The 19772-nt window shown below is 36.3% G+C and overlaps 2 protein-coding genes across 2 annotated transcripts in view; both read right to left on the bottom strand.

The window, feature by feature from the left end:
• LOC109696324 (disintegrin and metalloproteinase domain-containing protein 25-like) overlaps positions 1-19772 on the bottom strand; it is a 48292-nt gene that overhangs the window by 8540 nt on the left and 19980 nt on the right. The window lies entirely within an intron of this gene.
• Positions 5518-7656, bottom strand: LOC109696325 (disintegrin and metalloproteinase domain-containing protein 25-like). Its single transcript, XM_074053318.1, is given in 4 exon segments — positions 5518-6851; positions 6854-7426; positions 7429-7518; positions 7521-7656. Coding segments are annotated over 4 exon segments (2133 nt in total).

Raw genomic sequence — 19772 nt, 5'->3', positions numbered from 1 at the left:
CTGGTGACCAGGCAGGCTTTGAGACGGAGCCAGCCCAGAAAACCAAGGAATAGTTTCACCCCAGGAAGTTCTGGGATACTCAATCAGAGTGTTGGGAGAGAGACAGCCAAGAAAAGGAAAAGCAGAAGCTTTGATAATGGTGAGCTGAGAAAGTAAAGCACCATAAGGAGCTAAGGCAGTGAAGGTTATGGTGGTTGGTGGCCCTGTCCTCCCTGGCTAGAGCAAGCCCCTGTGCCAGGGTTTCACTGCAGAACAGCACCATTTTCAAAAATTATAGGAGAATTTTCCTCAAGTCTTGAGAAAGAGACAGCCAATCAGGTACAGGAGGCTTTTAGGACACCCAAAAGACAAAAACAGAACAGAAAAGAACTACTTCAGGACATATCGTAGTTAAAACATTATGTATGAAGAATAAGGAAAGGGCGTGAAGTGAGGTATGTTAAGCATTGAAAGAAAATAACTGCCAACCCAGATTACTATACCCATCAAAGCTGTCATTCATAACTGAAGGAGAAAGAAAAACCTCCTAGGATGATTAAAGCAATTTATGTCCAACAAAAGAGCACAGCAGAACATATCCAAAGGAATTCTACATACAGAGGAAGAAGGTATAGATAACCATGAAAATATGAGAAAAAAAACTCATCAGATGAGTAACAAGCAAATGCAGAATAGAAAAGAATCAAAAAAACTACAAAAACAATAAAAATGGCATGAATTACTACATATATTTCAATATTAACACTGAATTTTAATGGCCTCAATTCTGCAATCAAAAGGCATAGAATAACAGGTTAGAGGGAAAAAGCAAAACCTGATCATTTGTTGCCTACAAGAAATGGATCTCACTGACAAAAACAATCATTGGCTTAGAATGAAAGTATGGAAAAGATCTACCAAGCAAATTTACCTGAAAGCAAGTAGCAATAGCTATACTCATACTTGATAAAGTAAACTTCAAACAAAGATAAGTCAGAAGAGACAAAGAAGGTTACTTCTTTGTCAGGGAATAGTCAGTCAAGAGGGAAAAAACAACTGTTAATATATATGTACCAAATATTGGTACATCCAGCTTCATTAAATAAAGATTACTAGACTTCAAAACACTGGTAGACTAACACAATGATAGTGAGAGACTTCTATACCCAAATTTCATCAGTAGCTAGGCCATCCACACACAAAAAAAATCAATAAGGTCAATAAGGAAGCCTCAGAATTATACAACACAGTAGATAAAATGGACTTGGCAGCCGGCATTTACAGAGTGTTTCAACTAGGTACTATACAACACACATTCTTCTAGACAGCCCATGGAATTTTCTCTAAAATAGACCATATCTTAGAACACAAATTAAGTCTTAGCAAGTATAATAAAATTGAAACTCCCTGTATTCTATCAGATCAGAATAGAATAAAACTAAACTGCAATAGTAAAAGAAACTACATAACATATTCAAATACATGGAAACTGAACAAAATATTTTTGAATGACCAGTGGATCACTGAAGAAATAAGGGAGGAAATCCAAAATTTCCTAGAATCTAATGAAAATGAAAATATGGCCTACCAGAATCTTTGGGACACAGTAAAAGCAATACTAAAAGAAAAGTTTATGACTATGAGTGCCTACATTAGAAAAAAGAGACATCTCAAGTAAATAACATAATGATGGACCCAAATTCCTAGAAATTTGAGAACAAGGCAAACCCAAAATTAGCAGATGAGAAGAAATGAGAAAAATTAGGACAGATATTAATGAGACAGAGACAAAAAATCAGCTATACAAAGAATCAATGAAACAAAAAGTTGATTTTTGAAAAGATAAAAAAACAATTGATAAACCCGTCAGCCAATATGACTAGAAGTAGGAGAGAAGAGACACAGATTAATAAAATTAGAGATGAAAAGGAGGAAATCATGACAAACAACAATGAAAACAACAGGATCATGAAAACTTACATTCAAACAAACTTGAGACTCTAGAAGAAATGGATAAATGTTTAGAAGCATTTGGCCTACAAAAATTAAACCAAGAAGATATAAGCCATTTAAGTAGCGCTATAGCAAACAATGATACTAAAACAGTAATAGAGCCTCACAACAAAGAAAAGCCTGAGATCTGATGAATTCACTGCTGACTTCTACCAGACCAAATTTTTCCATGTAATACAAAGGGAAGGAACATTATCAAATTCATTTTGTGAAGCCAGTATTAAACCATTCCAAAACCAGACAGAAACACAGCAAAAGAAGAGAACTGTAGACCAATCTTTTTAAAGAACATAGATGAAAAAATTTGTAATAAAATACTTGCAAACCAAATTCAACAACACATCAAAAAGATCATACAACATGTCATTGGCTCCATTCCAGGAATCCATGGATGATTCAACATACATAAATCAATATGTAAAGCATATAAACAGAATTAAGAGAAAAATCACATGATCATCCCAGATGTAGAAAAGGCTATTGGCAAAATTCAACATCCTTTTACAATAAAAGCTCTGAGAAACTAGGATTAGGAGGAAAATACCTCAGCGCAATAAGGACTGTAGATGACAAACCTATAGCCAACATCATACTAAATGGGGAAAAACCGAAATCATTTCCTTCAAAGTCAGGAACAAGACAAGGGTATCCACTTTCTCCACTCTTATTCAATATAGTATTGGAATTCCTAGCCAGAGCAATAAAGCAAGAAAAAGAAGTAAAAGTGATTCAAATAGGAAAAGAAATCAAATCATCACTATTTGCAAATGGTGTGACTCTATATTTACAAGACTCCAAAAAATCCAATAAAAAACTCCTAGATCTGCTAAAAACTTTCAGCAGCATAGCAGGATATAAAAACAACATACAAAAATCAATAGATTTTCTATATACCAACAATGAACAGGTTAGGAAAGAACTCAGGAAAATAATTCCATTCACAATAAACTAAAAAGAAACATCCAAGGATAAACTTAACCAAGTTCTATAAAATATTGAAGAAGGAAATTGAAGAAGACAGAAGATGCTCATGGATTGGCATTGGAAATGGTTATACTACCAAAAGTGACCCACAGATTAATTTCAGAGTTCATCAAAATCCCAATGTCATTCTTCACATAAATACACAAATAATTCTAAAATTCATATCGAAACATAAAAGACCCTGGATAGCAAAAGCAGTTCAGAGCAAACAGAGCAATGCTGGAGGTAGCAGTGTATCAGACTTCAAATCACACTACAGAGTCATAGTAACAAAAACAACATGATACTGACACAAAAACAGACTCAAATGAAGCAAAATAGAAGACAGAAATCTAACCACACAGCTATAGCCATCTGATTTTTCACAAAGGAGCCAAAAACATACAATGGAGAAAAGATAGCCTCTTCAACAAATGGCAATGGGAAAATCAGATACATGCAGGAGACTGAAATTAAACCCCTATCTCTTGCCCTGTACAAAAATCAACTCCAAATGGATCAAAGATCTCAGTGCAAGACCTAAAACTTTGAAATTACTATAAGAAAAAATAGGGAAAACTCTGGAAGATTTATACATAGGTAATTATTTTCTAAATAGGATTTCAATTGCCCAGAAAATAAGAGCAAGAATTGACAAATGGGACTGCACATCAAAAGAAACAGTTACCAGAATCAAGAAACAACCCACAAGATGGGAGAAAAGTCTTCTCCAACTATTCAACACATAAGGGATTGATATCCAAAATATACAAAGAGCTCAAAAAACTAAATGGCAAAAGAACAAATAATCTGATCAATACACAGGAAAATGATTTGAAAAGACAGTCCACAGAAGAAGAAATTCAAAAGACTAACAAATATATGAAGAAATGTTCAACACCCTTATCCATAAAGGAAAAGCCAATGAAAACATCAATAAGATCCTATCTCAGCCTAGTCAGAATGGCTATCATCAAGAAATAAACAGCTGCTGATAAATACGTGGCGGGGGAAAGAAACCCTCATACACTGTTGGTGGGAATGTAAACTAGTGTAACCACTGTGGAAAACACTATAGAGGTTCCTCAGAAAACTAAAAGTAGACTTACCTTATGATCCTAACATAGCACTCTTGAGCATATATCCAAAAGTGTGTAATCAATATGCAAGAAAGATACCTGCACCACGTTTACTACAGTTCTCTTCACATTAGCCAAACTGTGGAAACAGCCAAGGTGCCAAAACCCAAAGAATTGATAAAGAAAATATTATATGTATACATGTACACATATGCATATATATGGTATATTTATAATGGACTATTACTCAACCATAAAGTAAAATGAAATTATGTCATTTGCAGGAAAATAGTTGGAATTTGAGACTCTAATGCTCAGTGAGATAAGCCAAGCTCAAAAAGCCAAATATAGTATTTCTCACTCGTTTATGGGATCTGGTCTTAAAATGATGATTATGGTATTAATAATAATGGGATGTTAATGTATATGGAGAAATGTCTAGGGTAGAGACCAATGGGAGGGGGAGGGGAGAAGGAAAGGATACTGAGTGATGAAAAGGGTGGAATTATAAACATATATACATATAAAGAGAGCATAATGAAACTCACCAAAGTCTGTTTGAAAAAGTGGGAATGGAAATATAATGGAGAGGGTAAACTTGCCCAAAATGCACTGTATACATGTATAAAATTATTATAATAAGACCCTCTTGTCTTTTTAATGTATGCTAATTCAAAAATAAAATTAAAAAACAAATTGAAGTCTAAAAACAAGAAGAACAAGAAAAGAAAAGAGGAAAAAGAAAGAGAAAAGAATTACTCATTTTAGCGGGTATGGTGGGACATGCTTATAATCTCAGTGCTTGTGGTTTAGGCAAGAAAATTTAGCATTCCTGGCTACATAGAGGGACCCTGTTTCAAAAACCAAAGCAAGGCCAGATGCAATGGCTCACACCTGTAATTCCAGTTACTTGGGAGGCAGAGATCATGAAGTTTGTGGTACAAGGCCAGCCTGGGAAAAAAGCTGGTGAATATCCATCCCAATCAACAAGTAGTCATGGTGGTACACTCCATATAATCCCAGCTCTGTGGGATAGTAGGTAGGAGGAACACAGTCTGAGATTGGAATCAGGCAAAAAGCTGGAGACACTATGAGAAATGACTAAAAAGGAAAAAGGCAGGGGTGTGGCTCCAGTGGTAGAGCACTTGCCTAGCAAATGCAAAGCTCTGAGTTCGATCCCCAATAACTCTAAAATGATAACAAAACAAATATTTTAAATAATCCACTAAAATTGCTTAAATAATGAAAGGTGGAATATGCTGGATATTACCTTAATTGATGGCAAATTCATGATCCTATAACATCATTGATGCCAGGGAACTTCTGCATTTTCTGACACACACAGTGGTATCATTTATACTGTCAGAATACTAAAAATTACTTCATGGGAAATTTCATTAAGGATTGGAATATTTATTGAAGTTGAAGATTTTGCTGTTTTTGACAGATGACTAGAATTTTGTGTTCTTTTTCCTACAGTGATCTATTCTTCCACAACAAAATTAAGAAACCAAACTCCAAAAGATCCAGAAGAATCAAAAAAAAGAAGAGTGAAGTCATTTCTTTTGACCATCTTTTTTCCCACTTCTTCCTCAGGAGGTGGTCCACTATCAACACTTTCTCCAAAGCCATTCATCATGCAGCTGGGAGGTGCCCATCCAAAGATGCAATGGCAGTGATGTTTATTGTTGCAGACCCCTTTCATATTGCATGTCTTAACTGAACAAGCACTTTTCCAAATTGACTTGTGAACATACTTCCTATTGATGCACACATGTTCTAAACCACACTCAGTGCCATCTTTCACATCACCAATATCAGATATAGTCATCCCCAAATGGTAGTTGGTACCGCAGCAGGTGACTCTATTCAAGTGAGTCTGATGCACAGTAGAATGTTCTCTTAGAAAGGGAATTGCTGTCACATTCTCACACTGAACTCTCCCACAGAGGACATCTGAGCTGTTACACCTTATGAACGTATTGCTAGTGATACCACAGTTAGCAAAACGGTCACCATGGGTATTCATTTCCCTACAGCAACTCCAAGATGCATTCCTGGCATTAATGCCAAAAGTATGCCTGCACTGCTCATTATGGTTATTACATCTCTTTTCATAGCAGTAGCCCATGCCCAGGCAAGGGATCCTGTCTTGCAGATATACATCTTCTGAACAGTTTGATGAATTTCCATTACACCATTCTGGAAGATCACATGCATTGCCCTTTTCTCTACACACTGTGCCTGATGGCATGAATTGGCAATTTTTGCAACAAAGCCCAGAAGCACAGCGGGCACCAGATTTTAGAGTGCAGCTTAGCTGACAACATGGATCAAATGTACACAGTTTTAGGGATCCACAGTCACACTCCTCCCCATCTTCAACCATGCCATTCCCACAGTGCTTCAATGGCAAGATGTCCACGATGTTAGGTGCACTGAGTATACAGCTTTTTGTTGCAGCAATTGTCACCAATACAGAATAACTGCAGTTCCTGAACTTGGTAGAGAGATTATTTGTTTCTGCCATTACACATGCTTCCTGCCCACAGGTACATGGACCAAGTTCATCATGATCCACACCCAGATTATGACCAATCTCATGTGCCACAATATGTCCTATGTTGTGGAAGTCATCTCCCAATAGACTATCAACTCCACAATTAAAAGTGGGATTACACACAGTGCTCTTATAAACTAAGCCAAGATATTTTTCAAAACAATGCTTTGTGAAAAGATGTGCTACATCATGTGCTATGCGATTATTAAGGTTTGCTCTCTTCCACTTGCAAAATTCTCGCAGGACAGCATTTATTTTTTCCACTGCATGGGGTTTCCTTTATTCCAGATCTCAAGTCCAAGTAAAGCAATATCAACATCCAGTGAGGCTAAAACTAAATTTGCTTCATTGAGAATGATGAATAATTCCTGTAGCACTTTTGATGTATTACTTTGCCGATGAAGGAAACGTTCATAGTCTACAACCAATGCCAGTTCAATAAACCGTGTGTGGGTCCACCAGCCCTCATAGCCACTTTGCATCAAAATGGATTTATCACGTCCTTGAAGCTTCAGTTGTTGTGCTATTTCTTCTTCCGTTAATTCACATCTTCTGGGGTGGGTTTCTGTCTCATCAGTGTCCATCTTATAAACTAGATGTTCAAATGTGTCAGAAAGGCTCTTGGGCTTGATTTCATAGAGCATATCATTTATCTGTAATGTTCCTTGAAAGCCCCCAAAACAGGTGCTAAGAGCAACCAGGGATTCTGGGTTCCCTTCCACATAACCATGATAGTAGCAGTCATTTTGCACATAAGGCTGGTCCTCGAGAAGAGCGCCCTGGTCTGTGTAGGCGAACACAGAGAGGTGTCTGGATACCAAAAGCTTCTTGGCCTCATGTGGACAAAATGTCTCTGTCCCCCAAAGTGGAGGCTGTAGGAGAGCCAGCCTGGACTCTTCATGCCTCTACTAGTGCCAGTTACCTCAAGGGTATCACCACTTCTGGGGGGCTATGGTGTTGAACACTTTCACATTGGGACCATCTAGAAAGGAAGAGTAATATGCCAAGACAGTGTTGCAGGAGTGTGATCCTTGCATGTATCAGGGCCTCACCCATAGCCATCATGGGCTATGAGAGAGAGCAAAGGAGGGGAGGGCAGGAGGCAGTGCTGGTCTGTCTCCTCCCTTTGTCTTGGTTTATGCACCACTGACCTTTAGTGGTCTGTTTTTGCAGAGTCAATACTTCAGAACAGCAGAACTAAAAGAAAAAAGAAATTATAAAGTGTAGACATGGGGTGGCTAAATTATGAGCAAGCCACTGTGGGGGAGAAACAGCCGGGTGTGGGTTAAAATGTATTAGGATCTGTTCCAAAACATGACATGACCTAATGCATTTGATCTGCTGTTTAATTTAGGCGAGGCAGAGTCAGACAGTTGGTGTGCAAATAATGACATTGACTATAGATTAAAACTACTTATTTTATATTTTTCCAGTACATGAATAGTGTGAACACTTTCATATTAAGTATTTAAAATCAAAGTATCTCAATGAAATTTGAGCATACGTTTTCTTTCAATAAGATAATTTGGGTTTATACATATGAAATTAGAATAAATATGAATATCTCTTCACTTTTATATCAAGTAATAAATTAGTCATATTTTAGGAGACATGTAAGAAAACACCCACATACAATATTTTTTCTTTTAGTCTATATTATGATAACTACAGGCACAAAGAAGCAATTGTCCTTCAAAAATATGAGAATATACTCTAACAGAAATCTTTGGGCAATGAAGCGATAAGTAATAGTTAAATAAATGATAGTTAGATTGAGAAATGAATGTTCTTCAAAGGTGTTTATATTTGGTCATTATCTTTTTATTGTTACTCCTTATTAGTTGTACAGGGAGATTATTTGTGACATTCCTATATATGCTTACAATGAATCTTGGTTAGGATAGCTCCCACCATCTCTCTCCCTCAACCCTCACCTGCTTCTGGCAATATAATAAAAAGAAAAATCAAACTATTTGGAAAGCAAAAGTTCCAGATGGGAGAATTCTGAAGGAAAAAAGAAAGTGCCTTCAACTATAAAGGAAATTAATGAATCTGAAAAGGAGGGAGGAAAGCTCAGGAGAAAATAATGTGGTTACAATGGGGTAAAGGCATCAAAATGTTTGGATATTTTAGATTATGAGGATCAATCTTCAAATAAATTTATTTCAGAAATAAAAAATGATACATATCTCACATAAAAATCCAACTACAAAATATTGTGTCAATAATACCAATGTACTATAATGTATTTGTGAAAATGAGAAATTGGGTACCAACAGTACCTTGCTTGCAATACTGATGTGCTGTTCGCTCCTTAATAAAATATTAATAAATCTGGCTGACAGAGTAATTCAGTGGTGGAACACTTGTGTAGCAAGTATGAGGCCCTGAATTCAAACCCCAGAACCAAAAGAAATTAATAAGTGTGAATAATGTGCAGATCCTATGGTACATACAGAGGAAACATAAACAGATGCTATGGGCCTCATAGGTTCATGATGTAGACCATCACTTTATGTAGAATGGCTGGTGCAAAGATACACTTGAAGATTCTTTAAACTTGCACTGAATATTTCACAAATAAAACACCTATTTTGTTGATTTAGTTAAAATATTCACAGTCTAAAGAGATCATTTCATTAAAGCACATTATTCCAGGAATGGGGTAGGAGATAAAGGAGAATAATGGAGGGGGTGGATTCAACTATGATATATTTGACATAGTGTAAGAACTTTTGTAAATGTCAGAATGTATCCCCAGCACAACAATGAAAAATTTAAAACCAGAAATTACGGAGAAAAATACAGAAGGAAAAAATAAAGTACTGAGATGAAAAACTATAGAACTATTTGTAAAGAAAAAATTCCAGCAACCGTAGAAAGTGAAATCTGCTCTGATGGATCTAAAACATATTCACCAAACACCATTTCCAACACAGTAGGGAACACAGAAACGAAAGATGCCAGATTAAATTATATCATCTTCTGGACCCAGGACCCATTTCACTTTAAATTTTCTTTTATCTTGATTCTAAGTTCTTTAACCTTTTCCCTCTAAAATCATTTTCCTGTCACTTATGGAAACTTCCTTTCTTAAAATGCAACAAAAATCTCTTCTCTGTTAACATTTTCTTAAGGTGAAACACTTTTTCTACTTAAATCTGGAAATGACTTCTTAGCACTCTCAGAATTTCCATCAGTCATGAAGACCAGATATTCAGTTATAATTTGCTTTCATTGTCAAATGTATGTCTCGAGAGAACACTATTTGCTTTCTTCCTTGCTTCGTACTAAATTTCCAAATCAATCTTTACAATTCTCAACAAATTGGATGCCTACTAATTTTTTTCCACCAATAACCATATCCATACCCTTACTGTGCTTAGCCAGCATGTGGACAACCTATACAGTACTGGTGTCTGTTTGATTTTACTGTGACAACTCATCTTCAAATATCTTTAGCCATTGACCTCTATCTATGTTCTGTATCATATTATTCCCTCTAATATCCCATCTCTTACACCTTAGTGGACCACAACTTTCATTTTGAATTAAAACAAGATTCGTAGAGGATTCCCACAGCTTTTGATGCTTTCTCAGTTTCAAGTTCCCACACAGTCTGCCTGCTGTCCCGGTAGCCTAGCTCTAGACTCATCATTTCAAACACTCTGGACCAAAGTATCAATCAAATCTAGATGAATGTTTTTGCCACTCCTGCAACACACTGCCAACACTGTTGGGAATTTAAATCAGAGTCTATCCAAAGGGTTGAGTAAGAGAGGGAAACACAAAACGCACATATGATAGCCTGACATCTCAACTGGAAAGCTGAAGTTGGGAAGACATATTCATTTTTAAAATCTATGCTTTGAATAATTTGTGCCTTATTGTCCACATTGTTTTCTAACATTCTGATTTTATAAATTTTCTCTTCAATACATAGGATACTAAGCTGAAAATCAACATTATCATTGTTTTCTTTTTCTTTTTTATTAGCATATATTAGCTATTCAAAGGGGGTTTTCAATCATGGTAATTTAAGTTGTAAAACCAAGAATTCTAAATTTAATACCTATATATACAACATTGTATCTTTTTCTTAGCTTTTCCTTTGACATTGCACATAGGTGTCAAGGAACTTGTTTCAGGCTGAACACTATCCTTATTGCTCAAGTGACATGAGTGCATTTATTATTTTTACTAAAATAATCAAGTGAAATACAGAAAAGGCTTATGAACAAAATGCTAAGAGCCGTAGAAGAAAAAAGATAATGAAGGAAACCACTGACGACAATATCTCTGATTTGTGAGTTAAATCTAAATGCTGGTTCCCTTTTCATGTCTGTTCTAATATGTATTTAGTAATTATTATGCAGTGTTAATTTTTCGTGATGGACAAGGATTATTTATGCAGTAACAGTGTTGAGATTAAAATTAACCAGTGCAATCCCATTAGAAGTTGTTCCTAAGACCTCATCTTGCAAGCAGTTTACAGAAAACAAAACTGAAAGAATATTTAAGCCAAACTCTCCTTATATTATTTTACAGAGGCCATGCCTCCTGAGAGAATACAACATTTTTATTCATAAGTTGTAATAGTGCCATAACAATATAGAGATATCTTTGATAACTCATATACCATCCTAAATCAATTCTGCCTTTATCTCCCCACAGCTTCATCAAATTCATTTATCTCTGTAGCCTAATTATCACTTACTCCTGACTCTGATTTAATGCAAAATTCAGTGTTTTTCAAACTATGAATAACAACACATTAAAAACAGTTCAGAGGTTCCCAACCATGTAAGCAGCAGGGCAAAGAAAATGATAAAGGGCAAAGTTCTCCTCAAGATTTGAACTATCGGCAAAGAATCATTGTTTTGTGTGTCTTGGTGTGTATATGTGTGTGTATTCATGTACTAATTATTTGTGCTTCTCTCCTTGATAAACTCTTGAGTCACTTACCAGGAGATGTAGTGGTTATTTCCATGATCCTTTCTCTTTATAGTTCTCTCCATAACTCATTTGAATCCCTCATCTCATGAACAAAGATTTTAATTCAAGATCTCACATGACAAAGAAAAATATAAGTCCCCTCCTTTAGTTGTCTTTCATTGGCTGAAGTTCTAGATTGTGTCACTTAGCAACAAGAGCCTCTCAGTCTACAGAACCTGACAACTAATATTTTTCCCCACTGTGCCTCCACCATCTCAATCAAACGTTGAACCTTACTCCCTAATATGAGTAAACCTGATTTCCTTACTCTTATTTACTGTGCTCCAATAACTGTTCAATATGAATAAGTCTCATTTCCTTGCCTTCATTTCATATGTTCCTAATGTATGCTATCTACTTTCTGTAACTTTTCTTATATTGGTACCTTGATTCCAGTTTATTTCCTCAACATTAAATCATATTATGCAATCCTTGAATTACTTCAAGTTTCAGAAAAACATTCAAACCCATCTAAAAATTCTCTAAGGAATCCAGACATCACTAATCATCTGTATCTTTCTTTTTAAGTTCAATGAATGACTCACAGTCATTTCATATCTTACATAAATATACTTTATCTATTACGGAAAATGCAAAAACAGAATTTACAAGAAGAGAGAGATGAAAACGAACAATTTTCATAGTTAAATACTATCTAGCAGTTTTAAATTATCAGAGAAAATTGTATTTAGCAAATGAACTAAACAAACCATGGAAACAAGTTTATTTATTTATTGTCATTCAGCATTTACCTGTACAATGGAGAGGATATTGGTGATCAGAATGTTTGATATCTGTAAATGTCTTTCCATGCTTTTTCTTTTTTATAAGTAAATATTAACTACCCAGCTCTGCACCCTTCCCTTATTGGTCTTTTAAACATTTTTTTCCTACTTTTCATCACAAATAGTTTTTAAGGGGCCATAGTTCAACTATTTTTTGTTGTTTTTGGTTTTGTAACTCATTATGCTTTTTTAAACTCATATATGCATACATTGTTTGGGTCATTTCTCCCCCCGCCCCTCTCCCCCTTCCTCTCCCCCCTACCTCTCTTGCTTCCAGGCCAAACCTGTTCTGCCCATGACTCCAATTTTGTTGAAGAGAAGACACAGCAATAATTAGAAAGACAAAGTGTTTTTCCTAGTTCAAATAAGGATAGGTATACAGAGAGATTCCTAGCATTGCTTCCATGCACAAGTGTATTACACCCTGAATTTATTCATCTCTACCTGACTTCTTCACTACTTCCCAGTCATCTTCCCATATTGACCTCTGTTGCTTTAAGGTTGCTGTATTATTAGCTCCTCTGCAGTGGGGACATCAGACACTTTCATGTTTTGGGTTTCCTACCTATCCCCATTCATCCCATATGTGCTCTCCCCTTAGCATGTGACACAAGTTCAACAACATTACTGCCTTTGCCCCAGATCTAAAGTCCGCATATGAGGGAGAACATACGATTTTTGGTCTTCTGAGCCTGGCTAACCTCAATCAGGATGATGTTCTCCAGTTCCATCCATTTACTTGAGAATGACAAGATTTCATTCTTCTTCATGGCTGAGTAAAACTCCATTGTGCTTAAATACCACATTTTCTTAATCCATTTGTCAGCAGTGGGGCATCTTGGCTGTTTCCATAACTTGGCTATTGTGAATAGTGCTGCATTAAACAGGGGTGTGCAGGTGCCTTTGGAGTAACCTGAGTCACATTCCTTTGGGTACATCTCTAGGAGTGGGATTGCTGGATCATATGGCAGATCTATGTTTAGTTTTTTAAGAAGCTTCATGTTGTTTTCCAGAGTGGTTGCACTAGCTTTCATTCCTACCAGCAGTGTATGAGGGTTCCCTTTTCACCACATCCTCGCCAACTCCTGTTGTTGGTGGTGTTTTTGATGATAGCTATTCTAACAGGGGTGAGGTGAAATCTTAGTGTGGTTTTGATTTGCATTTCGTTTTTGGCTAGAGATGGTGAGCATTTTCTCATGTTTTTTGGCCATTTGAATTTCTTCTTTTGAAAAAGTTCTGTTTACTTCAATTGCCATTTCTTTATTGGTTTATTGATTTGGAGAGAGTTTAGTTTTTTGAGCTCCCTGTATGTTCTGGTTATCAGTGCTTGGTCTGATGTATAGCTGGCAAATGTTTTCTCCTACTCTGTGAGTGGTGTCTTCAGTTTAGAGACCATTTCTTCTGTTGTGCAGAAGCTTTTGAATTTTCTGAAGTCCCATTTGTCCATCCTTTCTCTTAGTTGCTGAGTTGCTGGGGTTCTGTTGAAGAAGTCCTTTCCTATATCTATTGCCTCCAGAGTATTCCCTGCTCTTTCCTGTACTAAATTCAGAGTTTCAGGTTTGATATTAAGGACCTTGATCCATTTTGAGTTGATACTAGTACAAGGTGATAAACATGGATCTAGTTTCAGTTTTTTTTCAGGCATATAACCACTTTTCCCAACAACATTTGTTGAGGAGGCTATCTTCTCCATCATATGTCTTTGGCTTTTTTGTCAAAAATAAGGTGGGCATAGCTGTGTGGATTCATATCCGAGTCCTCTATTTTGTTCCACTGGACTTCATATCTGTTTTTGTGCTAATACCATGGTGTTTTTATTGCTGCTGCTTTGTACTATAGTTTGAAGTCGGGTATTGTGATACCTCCAGCATTGCTCTTTTTGCTGAGTAATGCCTTGGCTGTTCGCGGTCTCGTGTGTTTCCAAATGAACTTTAGGGTAGCTTTTTTGATCTCTGTTTTGAATGTCATTGGGATTTGATGGGAATTGCCTTAAACATATTGATTGCTTTTGGTGGTATCGCCATTTTTACTATGTTGATTCTACCAATACATGAGCACGGGAGATCTTTCCACCATTTGTAGTCTTCCTTGATCTCTTTCTTCAGGGGTTTGTAGTTCTCCTTGTAGAGGTCATTCACATCCTTTGTTAAGTTTACTCCTAGGTATTTGATTTTTTTTGAGGCTATTGTAAATGGAATTGTTTCTATATATTCTTTCTCAGTTTGTTCATTGTTGGTATATAGAAAAGTTAATGATTTTTGTAAGTAGATTTTGTATCCTACTACCTTGCTGTAGCTGTTTATGGTGTCTAGGAGATTTTGGGTAGAGTTTTTTGGGTCTTTAAGATATAGGATCATATCTTCTGCAAATAAAGATATTTTGACAGTTCCTTTACCTATTTGTATTCCTTTATTTCTTATTCTTGCCTAATTGCTCTTGTTAGGAATTCCAGGACTATGTTTTTATCATGAAGTGGTGTTGGATCTTATCAAAGGCTTTTTCTGCATCTATTGAGATGATCAAGTGGTTTTTATCTTTGCTTCTATTAATGTGCTGTATTACATTTATAGATTTGTGTATGTTGAACCACCTCTTCATCCCTGGGATGAAACTGACTTGGTCTTGGTGAATGATCTTTCTGATATGTTGTTAGATTTGGTTTGCCATTATTTTTTTGAGGATTTTTGCATCAGGAGATTGGCCTATAGTTCTCCTTTTTGGAGGTGTCTTTGTCTGGTTTTGGGATGAGTGTAATACTGGCTTCATAAAATGAGTTAGGCAGTGTTCCTTCACTTTCTATTTGGAACAATTTAAGGAGGATTAGTATTAGTTCTTCTTTAAAAGTCTGAGAGAATTCAGCAGAGATTCTATCAGGTCCTGGACTTTTCGTTTGTGGGAAACTCTTTAATGCTACTTCAATTTCATTTTGTGTTATAGATCTCTCAGGTGATTAATATCATCTTGGTTCAATTTTGGGTAGTCATAAAATATCTAGAAATTTGCCCACTTATTCATGATTTTCAAGTTTATTGGAATATAGGTTCTCAAAGTAGTATCTGATGGTTCCCTGGATTTCCATGGTGTTTGTTGTTATCTCCCCTTTTGCAGTTCTGATTTTACTGATTTGGGTTTTTTCTCTCCTCATTTTAGTCAGGTTTGCCAGGGGTCTGTCAATCTTCTTTATTTTTTCAAAGAACCAGCTTCTTGTTTCGTTGACTCTTTGCATGGTTTTTTGTTTGTTTGTGCTATTTCGTTAATTTCAGCCCTTATTTATATAATTTCTCTCCTGCTTGCTTTGGGTTTTGCTTGTTCTTGTTTTTCTAGGAGTTTGAGATGTAGCATTAGGTCATTGATTTGAAATCTTTCTGTCCTTTTAATATATACACTCATAGCTATAAACTTACCTCTTAGGACTGCCTTTGCTGTGTCCTGTAGGTTCCTATAGGTCATGTTTTCATTTTCATTAACTTTCAGGAATCTTTTAATTTCCTGTTTTATTTCATCAATGACCCATTGATCATTGATCAATGTGTTTTTTCAGCTTCCAATTGCTTGCATGTTTTGTACTATTGTTTTTGTTGTTGAGTTCTAGTTTTAATGCACTGTGATCAGATAGAATGCATGGGATTATTTCTATTTTCTTATATTTGCTGAGGCTTGCTTTGTGCCCTAAGATATGATCCATTTTGGAGAAGGTTCCATTGGCTGCTGAGAAGAATGTATATTGTGCAGAAGATGGATGAAATATTGTATAGACATCAGCTAGGTCCATTTGACCTATGGTGTGATTTAGTTCTACAATTTCTTTGTTGCTTTTTTGTTTGGATGACCTATCTATTGGTGATGGGGGGGATATTAAAGTCTCCCACTACCACTGTGTTGTTATTCTTTTAGGTCCTTCAGAGTATGTTTGATGAAATTGGGTGCATTGATGTTGGGTGCATATAGGTTGATAATTGTTATTTTCTTTTGGTGTATTTCCCCTTTTATTAGCATGAAGTGTCTTTTATCTCGTTTAATCAATGCAAGTTTGAAGTCTACTTTGTCCGAGAGAAGTATTGCTACTCCGGCTTGTTTTTGGGACCATTGGCTTGGTAAATCTTCTTCCAGCCTTTCACCCTAAGCCAGTGCTTGTTTCTGTCAATGAGATTGACAATCTGTAAACAACAGATTGTTGGATCTTCCTTTTTAAATCCAGTTTGCCAAATGGTGTCTTCTGATGGGGGAGTTAAGTCTGTTAACATTCAGTGTTAGTATTGATATGTATGTGGTGATTCTTGTCATTTAGTTGTTTTTGTTGTTTAAGGGTTTGATTGTGTAGAGCTGAGTTAATGTTACTCTCTGATTCCTTGTCTTTTCTTCTCCTGTGGTTTGGTCCTGCCTGTCCTCTCATGGTTTTGTTTGCTTTCATTTTCTGGGTGCAGAATTCTTTAAAGAATCTTTTGTAGTGATGGCTTGGTGGTCATATATTGTTTTACTTTCTGTTTATTGTGGAAGGCTTTTATTGTTCCATCTATTTTAAATGATGGTTTTGGTGGGTAGAGTATCCTAGGTTTGAAGTTGTTTTCACTCAGTGTCCAGAATACCTCACTCCATGCCCTTGTTGCTTTTAAGGTTTCCATTGAGAAATCTGCTGTGATTTTGATGGGTTTACCTTTGTTTGTTATTTGTTTTTTCTCTCTTACAGCCTTATATTTTTTTCTCCATTCTCTGTGCTTGTTGTTTTAATGATAATATGTCATGAGGTAGTTCTATTTTGGTCAAGTCTGTTTGGTGTACTGGAGGCCTCCTGTCCCTGAATGGGCATAGCTTTCTCTAGGTTTGGGAAATTTTTTGTTATTGTTTTGTTCAATATATTATGAATCTCTTTTGCTTGCACCTCTTCTCCTTCTTCAATGCCCATGATTCTCAGGTTTGGTCTTTTGATGTAGTCAGTGATTTCTTGCATATTCCTTTCGCAGGTCTTGAGTTGTTTGACTAATAGCTCTTAAGTTTTTTCTGTAATTTCTATTTTATCTTCAAGTTCTGAGATTCTGTCTTCTACTTTTTCTAGTCTGCTGGATTGGCCTTCCTTTTTTTTTTTTTTTTTTTTTTTTGTATTTCTGTTTCATTCTTTTTTCTGAGGTTTTCCATATCATGGGTCACTTCCTCTTTAATATTGTCTATTTTCATCTTTAATTCATTTATCTATTTATAGTGTCCTCTGTTTCACTTTGATGTTTATTTAGGACTCCTATGAGTTCATTTATTTGTTTTTGTGTCTTATCATATTCTTTATTTTTGGTGACTTGAAATTTCTTCAGTGCCTCTTGTACACTTTGGTTAATCATGTCTAGTAACAGCTCCATGAAATTCTCAGTGATTACTTGCAGTATTTCTTCTTTGAGGTTGTTCTTTTGGGCATCATTGGGTTCCTTGGTGTCATTTTTCTTTGTTTTGTTGGAGTCCAGAACTGAGTATCCATCTTCTTCATTTCCCTCTGAATTCTGTATTAAATCATTTTGGGTGGGGAGAATGATTTCCATCCATTTTTTGTCTTCCCATCACTCCACTTAGTACTGTGCAACTATGTTCTTGATAAGCTAGTTAGTGGTTTCAGTCACCTGTTTTCTGTCTCTTGGTTTAATTTTGTTTTGTGGTTGTATTGGGTTTGTAGCTAGTGTGTGTGTGCTATTTCTGTCCCTGGTGTGGGTGTAATTTAGTATTTGTTAATTCAATAATAAAACTAACCAAAAAAAAAAAAAACCCCAAAAAACTCAACGTGGAGAGATGAACAAACAAACACAAACAAACAGGAAACAGAACAAACAAACAGACAAACAAACAAATTTCAGGTTCAGGAACAATAGAATATCAGTCTTTAAGTTCTGGTGTTACTCCTCCAGCATCCAATCCTGGTGTTGGTATTTAAGCAGAAGCTCTGTCATAATCTCACCACGTGGTTGGGTAGTTTTTTTTTCTTCTGTCTTTCAGAGGCAGCTACTTGGTCAGTTTGTATGTTGTCCTCAGGTTCCAAAATCAGCTTGATAGCCCACCAGCTGTCCTGCTTTGGAGTTGGGTTTTCACTGTGCTTGATAACTGGGCACTTGTTTCTTTGCCTTGTTCCCTTTCTCTGGGACAAAGTCAGTGATCCAACAGCTGGCCCCCTGCTATCAGTGTGTTATGATAGTTTGCTGATTATTTTTAAATTTTGCAGTAGTCTTTGTCTTTGGATTTGCTCACTGGCTCAGGAGATGAGCTTTGTGGACTGCTACCTGCCCTTTTTCAGGCAGTGGCTTATCACTCACCCACTGTCGGCCCTTGTGCTTTTCCAGCCTTTGCTGAAAGTTAGCATGGAGATTAGCTCCTTACTTCTCCCCCTTCTCTGGTGTGCTATCAGCAACTCTGCCCTTCTGCTGTGTGTTAGTTTTCAGTCCTTTGTTTATTGTTCAGTTTTTTGTTTTGTGAGGGGAGGGGTCAGTCTGCCCAGAGGGCTATGCTGGTTTATCCCAGCAGTGGCTAGGGGAATACCATGTGATGCTTGGTGCTCACCTGTTTGGTCTGCCAAATGTCTCCCAAGTAGGGAGACACTGCCAGTGTCTGGCAGTGCAACAGCCCTACTGTTTTCTCAGTGTAATGTGGCATGGAGAAACTTGCCATTAGCTAGGGGTTCAGGGTGTTGAAGTTTTGATTCTCCTTGCTGCTTTATTTCTGCCAAGTGTGGCTCCAGTGTCTCAGTGAGGTTTTGGAGTCACCAACATCAAGCTGTCTGCTTCTGCACCCTAGTTGCCATCTTGGATCATCTCCAAATGCTAGTTTTAATCTCTGTATTAGTTTGCTATGGCTTCCATCACAAAATAACACAAAATAAGTTGCCTAAACAACAGCAATTTATTAGCTAACAGTTTTGGATTATAGATGTTCAATATCATGGTGTAATCAAGGCCATACTTTGTCAAAAGTTGCTAAGGAATGATTTATTTAAGTCTTCATCCTCAGCTTCTAGTAGTTCCCTGGTTTGTAGTAGTATGATTCTAATCATTACTTGCTGTTCTTCTCTACAAACTTTTCTCCTTTTCAAGGATGCCAACTGATATTATGTAATATAGATGTTAAGACAAAAAAAATCCTAAGAGACAAAGAAGGTATTAATACAATGGTGAAATTTCAATTCATCAGAAAGATATATAACAATTTTAAGAATATATGCATCCAATATCAGACTACAAATGTGAAATAAACATCAAGAGTCACTATGATATCCAGACAGAAAGTCACAACAGATTTGAACAACATTGTGGAATAAACAACTAACAGACATATATGGAACATGCCACCCAACAGCATGTAGAATATACATTCTTTTCAAGCATATACAAAATATTTTTCAGAACTGATCACATGCTTCATTACAGACTA

The sequence above is a fragment of the Castor canadensis genome, chromosome 14 (assembly GCF_047511655.1).
Source record: "Castor canadensis chromosome 14, mCasCan1.hap1v2, whole genome shotgun sequence".
In the NCBI taxonomy this organism is placed as follows: domain Eukaryota; kingdom Metazoa; phylum Chordata; class Mammalia; order Rodentia; family Castoridae; genus Castor; species Castor canadensis.
This window is presented reverse-complemented; position numbering and strand designations above follow the sequence as displayed.